We start from the raw sequence: 14,951 nt of genomic DNA, 5'->3' as shown, positions 1-14,951 counted from the left end.
CTGTTTCAAGAGGTTAAAATTGATTCTCACAATCCCAAGCTATTTGAGAAATTCTTAAACATTTCTTTTGTTGTTTAAAAAGATAATTATAAAACCTATTTATACTTACCTACTGTTACATGAAAAAATTTTTTTTTGGCAGGAAAGGGAATATATAGAGTAGAAAAGTTGTTGACCTGTCTAAGGTGAAGAGAAGGAAATGCTTCAGTTAGTATATTGCCTGCAGTACCTTCTCAGACTATAGGGTCAGGGTGTCCTGCCAAAATTATCAGCTCCTTGCCCAGATTTGAGCAAGGAGGGAGGTTTCAAAGTTCATAGATTTGGCCTTTTCTTGTCTAAACTTGTCCAAATAATGGGGAAGAAATATTTTTCTCTAGAGAATAGGATTCTTAAGACTCCTGTGATGATATTGCCCTCTTAGCATTTAAAAATAATTATAGACCTTGTGTGGACATGCAACCTGGCTGCCCATAGCTACTGACTCTGCAGAGGAAATCCTCAGATCTCCTTTTTCAGTCCATTTCCAAACATGGAACTTTAAATTGTTCCCCCACATTTCATTGCTATGAAGGATAGTCAGTGTGATCTATCTGCTGTTGAGTTCCGCTAACCTTGGATATTGTTTCTTTGGAGTAATGTGCAAAGCTGCCTTAGCCAAGGTGCCTGACTTAGGTTGCAAGACACAGACAGTGCAATAAAATGTATTTTACAGTAAAATGTATTTTGTTACTATTATTACTTAATATTTAACATTGCATATAACATTATAATAACTTAATAATACTATTACTATGGTGATCCAGGTTCATTCATAAGTATTCATTAACTATGTGCCGGGTACTGTTATAGGAACTGAAGAAATAAAGATAACTTGAGTTAGCATGGGATCATGAGAAAGAGGGGAGATAGGGTGTGGATAAAGGACCTATTGTAGAGATCATGGGAAATTATTTGAATGAGGTGAAGGACAAGGAAAGGAAGGAATTCAAGATATTGCCTAAATTTAAAACCCTTGAAACCCAAATGAGACTAGAAGGATGCTGTTGTCTTTAATAGAAATAGGGAGGTCAGGAAGGAGAGTTGGTTTGGGGGTAGATGGAGTGATGCTAAGTACGCAGTGGCTCATTCATCTAGGTTTAAGTCAACTCAGAGATTGTATTTACTCATGGGTCACATTTATTTATTTTTTCAGGATTCTTAAAAAAAATTTTTTTTTAATTGAAGTATAGTTGATTTACAGTGTTGTGTTAATTACTGCTGTACAGCAGAGTGATTCAGTTATACACATATATACATTCTTTTTTTATATTCTTTTCCATTATGGTTTATCGTAAGATATTGAATATAGTTCTCTGTACTGTAGAGTAGGACCTTGATGTTTACCCATTCTCTATATAAAAGCTTACATCTGCTAACCCCAGCCTCCCACTTCATCCCTCCCCCAACCTCCTCCCCCTTGGCAGCCACCACTCTGTTCTCTATGTCCGGATTCTGTTTCTGTTTCATAGATAGGTTCATTTGTGTCATATTTTAGATTCCACATATAAGTGATATCATATGGTATTTGGCGTTCTCTTTCTGACTTACTTCACGTAGTATGATCATCTCTAGTTGCATCCATGTTGCTGCAAATGGCATTATTTCATTCATTTTTATGGCTGAGTAGTATTCCATTGTATATGTGTAGCACAGCTTCTTTATCCATTCATCTGTCGGTGGACATGTAGGTTGTTTCCATCTCTTGGCTACTGTGAATAGTGCTGCTATGAACATAGGGGTGCATGTATCTTTTTGAATTATAGTTTTGTCTGGGTATATGCCCAGGAGTAGGATTGCTGGATCATATGGTAATTCTATTTTTAGTTTTCCGGGGAACCTCCATACTGTTTTCTACAGTGGCTGTGCCAGCTTAAATTCTCAAGGGTCACTTGTTTAGTTCACATTTTCTCAGAATGATCCTTTGGGTTCTTCAGGTACATGAGGCACAATTTGCCATTTTCTCTCTGTTTATAAAAACAAACAGGTCAGTGTCAGCTCTTCAACATGACTTTTAGTCCCATTTAGTAGGCTAGCCATAGAGTCATCGTGCGGTCAAGAAAACTGTATACCTGAGTGTGAGGCTCTCCTTTAAGGAAGGAGTAAGCTGAAGGCAGTTAGCAGAGGCATCATCTATGTGATTATATTGTTTCCTTTGTCAGTATGTTGAATTTTATAGCCCTTTCAATCAAATGAGAAAAACAGTTTATATATTATCAGTGTTTTTAGTTTAAATAAATAGTCACCATTACTACTATTGAAAAAAATATTTTAAATACGGTGAAATTTTGAGGTGCTAGTGGGATGAAGATGTCTAGAAAATAGTTGGAAATGTGAGTCTGAAATTTAGGAGTTAAGAAATTAAGATTGATAATGCAGCTTTGGGGATTATCCATTAAGAGGCAATTGTTGAAGTGATGAGATACAATGAGATGGATTGGGGATAGCAAGAGAGATGAAGGCTGAGGCTGAAACCTCAGGAATGCCAGCATTGAGGAGGAGTGGAGGAAAGGTAGCCGGAGGGTGGCAAGGAATGGGTGAGGCCAGGGTTTTGCTGTGCTGTGGCTCAGTTTTACTACTTCAGAAGTCAGTTCTTCTTCCTTAGAGCTAATAAGAGTTTGAGTGGTAGGGAAAAACTAGGTTCCTGAGGAATGTTAGCTCGTTTCTTAAGGTTCTGAGGCCTAAATAAACTGACCTAAAGACACAAATAACTGACATGAAACAAAAACTCACTTTAAAAAGTGTGTAAATAACTTATAAGGAATATACATTAATCATAATCCTCCCATGAAATTCATGATTTTAATTTTTCCATGTTTCCTTCTAGTCCCTGTCTGTATAGTAGCATAGTTTTACGGTTATTATCAGAACATTGATATATCCCTTGGTTTCTGCTTTTTCAAATTTTACTATTATATATGTAATGTAATATGTATAGAGTATGTTTTTATGTTTACCTTGGTCTTTACAGTTGCCACCATTATGGCTGCATGTCCCTTGATTTGATTTTTTTATTATTACAGTAATGCTCCAGTTAACACTTCTGATATAGCTCAGGCATGTTTATTTTTATTTTTTTGAATTGTTTTCTTGAGTCAGGAATTGAGAAGTTAGTCATTATGGCTGTGTTGAGCATAGTGATGAAGAATATAGGTTTTAGAGATAAACCTTGCTTCGTCACTTGGTAATCTTGTGGCTTTGGTCATGTTCTTCAGCCACTCTGAGCTCTGTTTCCCGTATCAGTGAAGTGGAGCACACCCCACCTGACGCTGTAGCTCTGAGCATTTAGTGTGATGGTCTCTGTACAGCAGTTAGCCTATGGGAACCCCCCAGTACCTGGGAACTACTCATGATATCTGTGACTTTTTGAATGTCTTCGAGGAATAGGGTCCTCTAGGATTTTTTAAAAATATATATTTATTTATTTTTAAATTTTTGTCTGCATTGGGTCTTCCTTGCTGTGTGCGGGCTTTCTCTGGTTGTGGTGAGCGGGGGCTACTCTTTGTTGCGGTGCGTGGGCTTCTCATTGCGGTGCCTTCTCTTGTTGCAGAGCACGGGCTCTAGTCACGTGGGCTTCAGTAGTTGGGGCTCGCAGGCTCTAGAGCGCAGGCTCAGTAGTTGTGGCGCATGGGCTTAGTTGCTCCGCGGTATGTGGGATCTTCCTGGACCAGGGCTCAAACCCGTGTCCCCTGCATTGGCAGGCGGATTCTTAACCACTGCACCACCAGGGAAGTCCCTCTCTGGGATGTTTTATAAGAATATAATTTAATTTGGCAGACTTCGAAATTTGTCCTGTATCCTGAGGTAACCGTGATTTGTGTTTTCTGAAGCCAAGTGAGAAAGCAGGCTTTTGTCTGGTTTTCCATTGGCATCCTGCTCAGCTTGTGTGTGTATTTGAGGAGATAAGTTGCAGCTTAGGTAACTAAGCTGAAAGTAAAGCTCATTTGAAAGACATGCCACAACTGGAGGCAAAGACAACCCTGATTAATTCTAGATGCCTTGACATCTTAGAGGCAAAATTTCTCTGCTAATACTATTACTAGAAGTTGTTGGACTTACAAGTTGTTGGAAATCCCCCTTTGGATTGTTGTTTGTGGCATGTAACTGATTATGAAAGAAAAATGTTAGCTATTACAGTTGTTGAAGAAGTTTTCTTTCAAAGGCACAGTATCCATTGGAAACTTATCATGATTCTGCTGTCTCCATGCACGTCTCCTTTTTGGGGACCCCATTTCTGACACTAATTAACTATAGTTGTTAATGGGGTTCAATCAGTATAATTTTTCCTTTATATTTTTCTCATGTGTGAATGACCTTTTGCAAACTGCTTCTGAATTTGAATTTCTGTGTCTTTCTTTCTTTAAAGTATTCCTTTCAGTGTTAAAAAGTAACGTTAGAGAGCATTAGGAACCTGTTGACTTCATCCCCTGCCTTTTTCCCTAATGGTCTCTTGTATGTCTTTCATGTTAGAATACACTGTTGCAGCAGCTGGGAGTGGCTCCTTTTTCTGAGGGCCCTTGGCCCTTATACATTCATCCTCAAAGCCTGTCTGTGCTTTCACGCCTCCTGCTCATCTGGCAACATAAAGCCGGCGCTCAAGGTGACCCGGATGTCCCTGAATGCCTTAAAGTTTGGGACAGGTAAGGTAACTTAACTAGAAGCTCCACGGAGAAGGCTGCTTTTTAAAATTTGTTTGACTTATTTGTAGTTCATCTGTGACTCTGGGGTGGTACTCTGATGATAAATTTAAAGTGGCAAGGGTGGAGGAGTGTGTTTCCGATGGGATTTGAGAGGAGTTGTGCTGTTTAAACAACAGAAGTATATAAACTACAGTCTGGAAATAGAATCTTCCTTTAGCACATGGGGGATTTGGTTGCAATTATGAGATAGAACCTGAATCCTGAACGTAACCAATTTTATTCTGACCTGGTTTTTTTTTGAAAGAGAGGGAACAGGGAAGCCAGCTCTGTCTTTGGTTATTTCGCTTTCAATGGTTATTTTGCTTTCAACATGAAACCACTTAGGGTGACTTGCAGTCTTTTTTGGACAACTTTTAAAGAATTTTTTTACTTGGGGGAAGCTCACATTAATCATCTAAATCCTCTTTAGATGGACCTATATTTGCCATTTTTGTTTACATGGTTGGGAGTCTTCAAAGCAGTTTGTTTTCCTAAACGGCTTTGTTTTCCTCTTCATCATTGTATGATCAAATAGCTCTAATGCTGGATTTGAGAAATTATAAACCCCCTTGAATGCCAGATATGCACTATATTTTTCCTGGTGGAATCTTGCAAAAAGGCCGGAAGGTGGGGGCCAGGGGGAGGTGGGGAGCAAAACCCTTATTAAAATACAAATCTCTTTCCTAATAGCCAAAGGCAGTGGAAATAGTTGGCTACATTCATTCCTTTTTTGCATAAAAGCTTTTCTCACAAATTCTCTGAATAGTACAATTTTTTTTATTGCTTTTTAAGTGCATAGAGTTAATTTTGACTGTTATCATGCAGTGATTTTTAACCTGTAGTATAAATTCTCAAAACGAGAATTAAACTATAGAATCAAATCATAGGGAAAAAGTAACTGAATTGCTTCTATTTGCCCGGATTTATTAATTAAAAAAAAAAAAAAGCTGCTTTTTGGAGAACTTGTAATTCTTTTCAGAATTGTCAGGAATGGCAGCGTGGGGGTTACCACCACTGTGGCCGTGGTTAATGTTGCCGAAGGGTCTTGAAAATGTGTTTGTGGCCAAATCTGGCTTTTTTGTTGCCAAGATTTAGTTTTTATCTTCTCATTACATGTAGCTTCTTGTCTTCCTTAATTCGTTACCTTAATTTAAGAAGTTGGACTCTTCCGGCATTGGACATTGTCACTCTTGGGGGATGTTCTGACTTTTCCTCACCAGACATGTCTCCTTTCCTCTGTGGTAGGTTTTTGTCAACAGTGAAGCAGAATGCCCTGCAAGGGGTGGTGCCCGGTGAGACGGAAGATTTGAACGTAGAACACCTGCAGCTGCTCCTCCTCATTTTCCACAACTTCTCTGAGAAAGGCCGGCGGGACATATTGACCCTTTTTGTGCAGATCATCCAGGAGTTGAGTGCCAACATGGATGCCCAGACGCGCTCTGTGCCTCTCATCCTGGCTCGCCTGCTTTTGATCTTTGATTATCTGCTTCATCAGTACTCCAAAGCCCCTGTGTATCTGTTTGAGCAGGTACAGATGAACACGTTCTTTTTTGCTTTACAGCTGTTACTGAGAGCATAATTATTCTCAAGTTACCATGCTCCAAACCAAAATGACCTGCTCACTTTAGGGTTTAGGTGTTCATTGCGGTGTGTTTGATTAGCCTTAGGTGACCCCTGGGACTTATGTCTTTGCACCCACAGTTTATGTTTAGCCAGAAGTGATAAATGTAGATTATTTGATTTGATGCATTTGTTAAAATTGGCTCATAGGCTCTGTTCACAGGTGTCCTTCTTTGAACTACTCCTCTTTACCTGTGTCGAGCACAGTGCCGTGTGTGTCGGGCCTCAGTATTTACTAGTGGTTGAATGATGGTCGAGCAGTAAATTTTATGGATTAGTAAATTCCTTTGTTGCAGGGATCCAAAATGAGGATGGAAGGGCCACTTAAGAATTCAGCGTTTCACATAGCACAGGGAGATCAGCTTGGTGCTTTGTGACCGACTGGAGGGGTGGGATAGGGAGGGTGGGAGGGAGGGATACGCAAGAGGGGAGGGATATGGGAACAGATGTACATGTATAACTGATTCACTTTGTTAAAACGCAGAAACTAATACACCCCCAAAAAAAAATTATGGCTGCTAGAAAATTAAAAAAAAAAAAGAATTCAGCGTTTCTTCAAATGTTTCATTGAGCACTATTCCCTTTATACTCCAGCAAAAAGATGTTTCCCAAAAGAAGTCACAGTAAAATCTAAAATTTTGTTTTGGTTTATAAGTTTCCCAAACTTTGCTGTACCAATCTAATGGCAAGCCTGGAGTGAGAAGCAGAATGATGACTGTGTATCTTTCTTAATTTGAGTATTTGTGTTTTAAAAGGTGCAACATAACCTGCTTAGTCCGCCTTTTGGGTGGGTGAATGGATCCCAGGACAGCAACAGCCGCCGGGCAACCACCCCTCTCTATCATGGGTTCAAAGAAGTAGAAGAAAACTGGTCTAAGCATTTTTCATCAGGTCAGAAAGAAGATTGTCAATAAAAAACCGACTTGCTGATTTTCACTGGAAGGGTTGAATTTGGAGCTTGGGGCATCCTTGAGGATCTTTGGTCATCGGTTTAGTCTCCTTCCTGTGGGTGGCAGATACCTAGAGATTCAAAACTCTTGTGGAAACAGACTCTTGCATATCCTGCATCTATCTAAAAGCAAAAAACATTGAGACATGAGAATTAGGAATCCTCTGGCCACAGAGTGCAGTATATGTATTCCTGCCACACTGGGTGATTGAATTAATTTTCCCTTAGGGACATGGTTCTAACCCGCAGGCTAATTTCTTTGGGTCAGGATCTTCAGACAGTGGGAGCTGTGACATTCTCTCCAGTGTTTCTCACATAGCAGTGGTCCATACTTTTCAGAAGGTGCCTCTTGTGTTCATTTTAGCATGTGTTTGCTTTCATCTGAGGATTGTTAGATGTAAAGTGTATTTGGTGGAAATGTTCATCAAGCTCTAGTATGAATTTATTATCATTGGGATCTCTTAGTAGTTAGTCCCTTTGATATTGGGGAAACAGCATTTAAGTTTAAGGCAGTCAGTCTAATGATACAAGTTTGATACAATCATCAAGTTTGTTGATTAACTTGGTGATTATAGAGCAGAAGTTAACTCCCAGAGCAGAAGTTTTCAACTGGGGATGATTGTCCTCCCCATCCCCAAATGGGCCCTGGGGCCATGTCTGGAGACATATTTGGTTGTCACAACTGGGAGGGTGCTACTGGCAATCAGTGGATAGAAGTCAGGATAGTGCTAAACATAGGACAGTTTCCCACAGCAGAGAATGATCTGGCCCAGAATGTCAATGTGTAGTGCCAAGGTTGGGAAACCCTGGTCCAAAGTGTTTTCTTAGTTTTTATGTTTCATGTTTGTTAGACTTGAGAATGAAACCATTCTTTCAGTAAGCACATTGTTTTTCAGATGCTGTCCCACAACCCAGATTCTACTGTGTCCTGTCCCCAGAAGCCTCAGAGGATGATTTGAACCGACTTGATTCTGTGGTACCAGGAATTTAAAAATCCCATTTTACATGTTGGTTAGGTGGTCTCCACCAAAATCAGTCTATCAGGGGAGAGGGAGTGACTTAACTTTTTGTAATGAGGGAATTTGGTCTGTATTAGGATTTGAGTTTATTCTAAAAGGAAAGTGTTGTTTGGAGATTTATTCACTGGGCTCCAGTTTGGCGGTAGGGGACATCCTTCCTGGCGGTTGACACCTCTGATACATTATTCCTGAAGACTATCTCTGTTAGCATTTTCACATGCAGCTATTTTAATGGACAAAATAGTTGCCTCATTCTAAAGCCTGCACTTGTGTGCTCACAATAATCCATAAACTGAGTTGGTCCCTAAGTGGGAATCATGCTGCAATGAGAAATTAATAACTATATTTGGAGTGAGCTATTTTGTCAATCCTGAGTTTAAGTGGTAGTGTCTGGGTAGTAGGAAAAAGATGTTTCAAAAAATAAGAAAAAACGATTGTCTTTCTTTCTTGATATTAGGCATGTGGTGTTCTTTACTCCAAGCTTGTCAAGTACGATGAGCTCTACATTGCACTGACATCCTTACTGGCGGCTGGATCCCAGCTTGATACAGTCAGGAGAAAGGAGAACAAGAATGTAACAGCCCTGGTAAGACCGTGGAAACCTGGGCTAATTAAGAAGAGTTTGGGATATGTTTGATGATTGGGTAGCAGTCTACCAGAAATTTCCTTCTGGCATCTAGTCAGTTTATTGGATATCCGTTTGCAAAACTGACTAGATACTTCATTATTTCTGTCTAGTTTGGGGGTTATGTTCACCTTAGAGATAATTTTTTATGTCTAATTTTTGCATTTTTTTGCTAACACTTAGAAGAATGTGACTTTGAGAGTAAGCGTCACCTAAGTTCTGTATCTCCTGTGAATGCTGGTTGTTGTATGATATTGAAAGCCTCACACTTGAGCTTTTCCTGTGGTCCTGTGAATGTGTCTCGTGCCTGTAGAGCTCATAAGAGCAATTAAGGCAAAGGGCCAGCTGATTGCGGGCGTGCTGAGGAGAATGTCTTGCTCTCTTTCAGTAACTTGGTGAATTACTGGGGAGCCAAAGTTGTCTCAGAATTGCTTTCTTGGCCTGTGAAATGTGCAGAATATGGAACAAGTTTTATATAGATATAAAATGTGAAATGTGCAGAATATGGAACAAGTTTTATATAGATATAAAATGTGCAGAATATGGAACAAGTTTTATATAGATATAAAATGTGCGTTTTACCATTTTCTGCTTTGGGTGTATTCTCTAGAAAGACCTGGTGAGCAGACTTGAGAGCCAAATCTCGGTTCTGCTTTGAAAATTGAATTTGGAACAATTCTTACTGTTAGGGAGCTGTTGAGGCAATACCAGAAGCTTCTACCTCTGTGATTGCTCTTTTTGCTTCTTCCAGGAGGCCTGTGCCCTTCAATATTACTTCTTGATACTGTGGAGGATTCTAGGGATTTTGCCACCATCAAAGACTTACATGAACCAGCTGGCCATGAACTCGCCAGAGATGAGTGAATGTGACATCCTACACACTCTGCGGTGGTCTTCCCGCCTCCGGATCAGCTCCTATGTCAACTGGATAAAGGTACCACAAGGCTTGCTGCTATGGAGTATTCAAAGCCAACATACTCTACTTCTAGGAACTTTTAAATTTAAGGCTAATGAAAGCCTTAGACACTGTCTGTATTGATCTCCTGAACACTTTTTTCTTGCTGTACATAGGACCACCTTATCAAACAGGGAATGAAGGCTGAACATGCTGGTTCTCTCCTAGAACTGGCATCCAGCAAGTGCAGCTCAGTGAAATATGACGTTGAAATTGTAGAGGAATACTTTGCTCGACAGGTATGGAAGTTTGAGGTCCATAATGATAGAACTTGGCTTATGTCACAGTTTTTTTTTTTTTTGCTACAACTAATTAATATCTTGTGTATTTTTAAAGATCTCATCCTTCTGTAGCATCGACTGTACCACCATCTTGCAGCTCCATGAAGTTCCCAGTCTGCAGTCCATCTACACCCTCGACGCTGCTATCTCGAAGGTCCAGGTCTCTCTGGATGAACATTTTTCTAAGATGGCTGCCGAGACCGATCCTCATAAGTCATCTGAGATCACCAAGAACCTGCTTCCAGCCACACTGCAACTCATTGACACCTACGCGTCATTCACTAGGTGTGATGGGCTGCCTGCCCAGAGATGTCGGAGATGGGGGAATGTAGATGCTTGGGTGGTTTACTTTCATCTTTAAATACTTTCTAGCATTTTTCTTGTAGGGTACAAAGAAAGATAATGTAATTTTTCCAAACACTGTCATTTCTGTTATTTACTAAGATGAAGCTCTTTAAATTTCATGGTATGTAGGTAGAGAAAAATTTTTCTTAATGAGTTAGAGAGTATTTTTAAAAAATATTTATTTATTTATTTGGTTGCACTGGGTCTTAGTTGTGGCAGGCGGGCTCCTTAGTTGTGGCATGCGAACTCTTAGTTGCATCATGCATGTGGGGTCTAGTTCCCTGACCAGGATCGAACCCGGGCCCCCTGCATTGGGAGCACAGAGTCTTAACTACTGCGCCACCAGGGAAGTCCCCTAGAGAGTATTTTGAAACCCAGCCCTTTCTATAATAAAGATTGCAAATTACACACCCTGTAGACTTGCTTTGTTTATTCTGCATGATGTTTAAATATTTTAGAATTCATTTATAAAAATTGGGAATTTATTCACAAGTCAAGATTTCTGGCTTTTCTTCCTTTAGAAGAACTGGCAAAACTGGGCCTGTCTTCCCACATGACAGTAACAAACTGCAGCTAAGGACTGGCTGCTTCTCGTTAGCCATTCTCACTGGGACCCTTTAAGCTCATTTACCTTATCTGGTCCCTGTAGGATTTCACTGTTCAGTTCCTATTTTATGGGGCGTTGATGGTGAACGGGACTTAGATCGTTGTAAAACTTAACTAATGTCTTAGTGTGAATGCTTTGCAGTAGACAGAGGACTATTGCTTGAGGCAAAATTTTTGAACGAATATGAGCAATAAACTTATGAACGACAAGTGTGAGCGTTTGCTACGTGTGAAGTACTTTTCTAGGTGTTGGGGGTACAGTGGTAGCAAAGCTGACTGAGTCACTGCCCTTTGAGAGTGTCTAGGCTCTAATCTGGCCCATCAGGCTAAGACTTTCTAAACTGAGCTGTTAATACATGTTCCTGGGCAAATTAGTTTAGGAAGTGCTTTTTTTAAAAAAGGAAAAAAAAAAAAAAAACTTCTCAGAGCCTTTAGTATATACATTGCCAGTCTTCTGAGGCCAGGAAGAGTGTGGTAGATATGTCCTGGAATTGAGTTTTGTCAGCGTTTCAGAGGATGGCATATTCTTTGGGAAACAATTACCCATTGTAATTCTTAGGAGACCCAACTGAGATAAAGGTTTTTGGATTTGTCTAGGGTTAGTTGTTCCTAACCCAAATGGCACTAGATTCCTTCAGCTTTGACCTAACCGCCTGTTTTTTTCTCCAGAGCCTATTTGCTGCAGAACTTTAATGAAGAGGGATCCACTGAAAAACCTTCCCAGGAGAAACTGCACGGCTTTGCTGCGGTTTTGGCTGTTGGCTCTAGTAGGTGCAGGGCGAACACCCTGGGTAAGTGAATGTGCTTTTGGATAAGACTGTGAACACTGGTATGAGTACTGGTGCGATTTCTCTCCCTTCCTACCCGCCTGCTGCATTTATCACTTCCTGGAATCGTTCCGAGTGTCAAGCACTGACATAGGTTTATCTGTTTTGGTCTTCACAGGAACCTTACTAGGTAAGCTTTGTCATTATCCCCCATTACTCATTAGGAAGTTGAGGCTTAGAGACGTTATTTGCCCAAGTCCTACATCTTGCAAGTGGCAGAGCTGGGATCCAAACCAAGATAAGTTGGTTCCAAGGCATTAGGCTGTTTCGCTGTTGGCAAAGACCTTTGTTCTTTTCATTTATAGAGATCAGGAAGACTAGCAAGCTACTGCTTAGTGCTTGGGAGAACTTCCTCCTTGTGTTAGGAATGATCTAATCGAAATTTAGGATGGGGAATCAAAAGGACTTGAGCAGGATTGGAGTTAAGTGCGATAGTTACCCTTTAAAATTTACAGGCATTTGTGTATTCCTGAATTTCAAGCTTCAAGGACCCTTTTAATGTTCAGATATTCTTACTTTTAGAAATTTAATTCCATTACCTCTTTGAATACTGTTCTTAATGTGCATTAATGATCCCTGCCCTCAAGATTTGTGTTAAGTAGAAAAGAGATCAGAGTGATACCTATTCATAGAAAGTCTAGATGTTTAATAGTGACTTGTAGTGACTTGCTCTCACTTTGCATCTTTTATTCAGTTGTCTTCTTTACTTGCAAGATTAGAAAGTGAATACGGTGGGAAATGAAAACCTTACAATTGAGATTGTTAGCTGTTAAGCAATTAGCAAGTTCTTGGACATAGTGCTGCTACTGAAATAAATATCCATCTAAGCTGTCTTAGTAATTATTTTGACAGCCTGGGCTGTGGTGTGTTTCTCTCTGCATTTGGGCTTGGCTTTTAAAATGCTGTGTGTCGTTCTTTCTCTCTTTCTCTCACGATGATTCCTTGTCCTTTCTGTCTCCTCCAGGTCCAACGCTGGTTCAGAATTTACCACCTTCGGTGCAGGCTGTTTGTGAATCCTGGAACAACATCAACACCAATGAGTTTCCAAACATTGGATCCTGGGTGAGCGTCTGTCTGTTCTCAGGAGTAGAAATTAGGAGCACTGTTCTGTTTCTGTGTTCTCTTCTTACTCTTTAGGCTTAAACTAGCTACCAAGAGATTTTAATATGCTGCAGTAGTACTTGCTATGGCTGAATCAATACTCAAGGCCTTGAATTACTCAAATGGTACTCATATGATCATTTTGCTAAGAATAAGAAGTCTGTTACTGGTTTATAGAATAACTGCTTTATTACAGTGGACCCTTGAACAATACAGGGTTGAACAGCATGGGTCCACTTACACATGATTTTTTTCACTAAATCTGGACTGCAGTACTGAATGATCTGTGGTTGGTTGAATCTGTGGATGTGGAACTGCACATACGGGGGGCTGACCGTAAAGCTGTGCATGGATTTTTGACAGCACAGACAGTCAGCACCCCTAACCCCTGTGGTACTTAAGGGTCAACTACTAGGAGCCTCAGTTTCTTCATCTGCTAAATACTGGGATGTAAATATTAAGGATATTAAATGTAGAGTGCCTAGCACATTATCTGTCACATGAATTCTCAGTAAATGTTAACCGTTTCCTTTCCTTTTTAGGTTATGTGTCAAGAACCTGCTCCTTTTGTCATACATAATTTTATGGGGTAGCTTTTAAGTTCTCTAGGCTTTTGGAAGGCTGTTGAGTCCTCTGTTAGTTTCCTTGATCTTTCTGTGTGCTCTACTCAGATTACCTCTATTAACAGATTGTTGCGTTATTACAGTTCTTTGGAAAAGCCAAGTGTTATAATCTAGTTATCCCTGCTTTGTAATCGTGACCTCTGTTTACATCACCCAGAGCTATCATGCAAGGGTAATTAAGATGTTTGTAATGCGGACCCAGATGCATTGTAAAATCCAGATCTTTCTCAGTTACTAGAGGCAAACAAACATAGTTTTAATGTTAAATATAATATATTCTAATTATTTTAAAAGTGGTATTGGGTATCTTAACTATGTACTAACTAAATTTTAGCTTAACTTTAACTTTTAAATTTTAACTCGACTTTGTGCTAACTAGAATTTGTTAACCGTTTCCTTTACTCCACCCCACTTTCCTTCCCAGGATGAATAAGAGTGTATACTGAATAGAGTCACTGTCTGTGAATCTCAGTGGGGTCTTTGGTTATGTCATCATGGTTTCTTTTTTCTCACGTAAGAATTTGGTCCTGGGAGATAGATGGTCTATCCGTTGACGTCTGCTTTGCCTCCTTTCAGCGCAATGCATTTGCCAATGACACCATCCCTTCTGAGAGTTACATCAGTGCCGTGCAGGCCGCTCACCTGGGGACTCTTTGTGGCCAGAGTCTGCCCCTGGCTGCTTCCCTGAAGCACACCCTCCTCTCACTGGTCAGGTTGACCGGAGATCTTATAGTGTGAGTACCTTTTACGTAGCCCTAAGTGCTCTCTACTCCTGTATTCTGTCACAGCTAAGGGAAGACAATGAGAGTTTTAATAACTGCGTAATAATACTTTTTTTGCCTGCTTCTATAGCAGAGAGAGCCTGTTGCCTTCGAGTATGAACGTTTACCTAGAATGATTTTTGGCTTTGATGTGAAGGGCAGCCGAGTACCTCCCCCCTCCTTCTGTGTAGTGTGTTCCAGAAAAGGCATGCTGGTTTTCAACCATATTGTGATTTGGAGGTCCTCTGGGTTTAAGTTTCAAGGTGACAGTGATGTATTTGAAGTCACGCTTCTCCAGATTCTTTGCGGAAGTTAGATGCTGCCATCGTGGAGACTAAGGGCAGGCCAGTGGAGGGACTATTTTGTTTTCCTGTACATAGGTCACGGGTAAAGTCCTATATCTCATTGCCTTAAAAGTGATCCAGGGCTTCCCTGGTGGCGCAGTGGTTGAGAGTCTGCCTGCCGACGCAGGGGACACGGGTTCGTGCCCCGGTCTGGGAAGATCCCACATGCCGTGGAGCGGC

At 40.4% G+C, this 14,951-nt stretch overlaps 1 protein-coding gene across 5 annotated transcripts in view; it reads left to right on the top strand.

Moving 5' to 3' along the window:
• Window positions 1–14,951, top strand: part of UBR4 (ubiquitin protein ligase E3 component n-recognin 4) — a 129,802-nt gene that overhangs the window by 23,014 nt on the left and 91,837 nt on the right. For all 5 annotated transcript variants that reach the window (XM_082612626.1, XM_082612624.1, XM_082612627.1 and 2 more), the window contains exons 18-28: window positions 4,507–4,676; window positions 5,961–6,243; window positions 7,091–7,226; window positions 8,181–8,260; window positions 8,761–8,889; window positions 9,680–9,862; window positions 10,000–10,122; window positions 10,220–10,449; window positions 11,785–11,906; window positions 12,907–13,004; window positions 14,243–14,400. In XM_082612626.1, the coding sequence (XP_082468752.1) occupies window positions 4,507–4,676; window positions 5,961–6,243; window positions 7,091–7,226; window positions 8,181–8,260; window positions 8,761–8,889; window positions 9,680–9,862; window positions 10,000–10,122; window positions 10,220–10,449; window positions 11,785–11,906; window positions 12,907–13,004; window positions 14,243–14,400 (1,712 nt within the window). The remainder of the gene's footprint in view (window positions 1–4,506; window positions 4,677–5,960; window positions 6,244–7,090; window positions 7,227–8,180; window positions 8,261–8,760; window positions 8,890–9,679; window positions 9,863–9,999; window positions 10,123–10,219; window positions 10,450–11,784; window positions 11,907–12,906; window positions 13,005–14,242; window positions 14,401–14,951) is intronic.

Source organism: Mesoplodon mirus, assembly GCF_964341445.2.
Source record: "Mesoplodon mirus genome assembly, chromosome: 3".
NCBI lineage: Eukaryota > Metazoa > Chordata > Mammalia > Artiodactyla > Ziphiidae > Mesoplodon > Mesoplodon mirus.
Note: the sequence above shows the minus strand (reverse complement) of the source record. Positions and strands in the feature narration are given on the sequence as shown.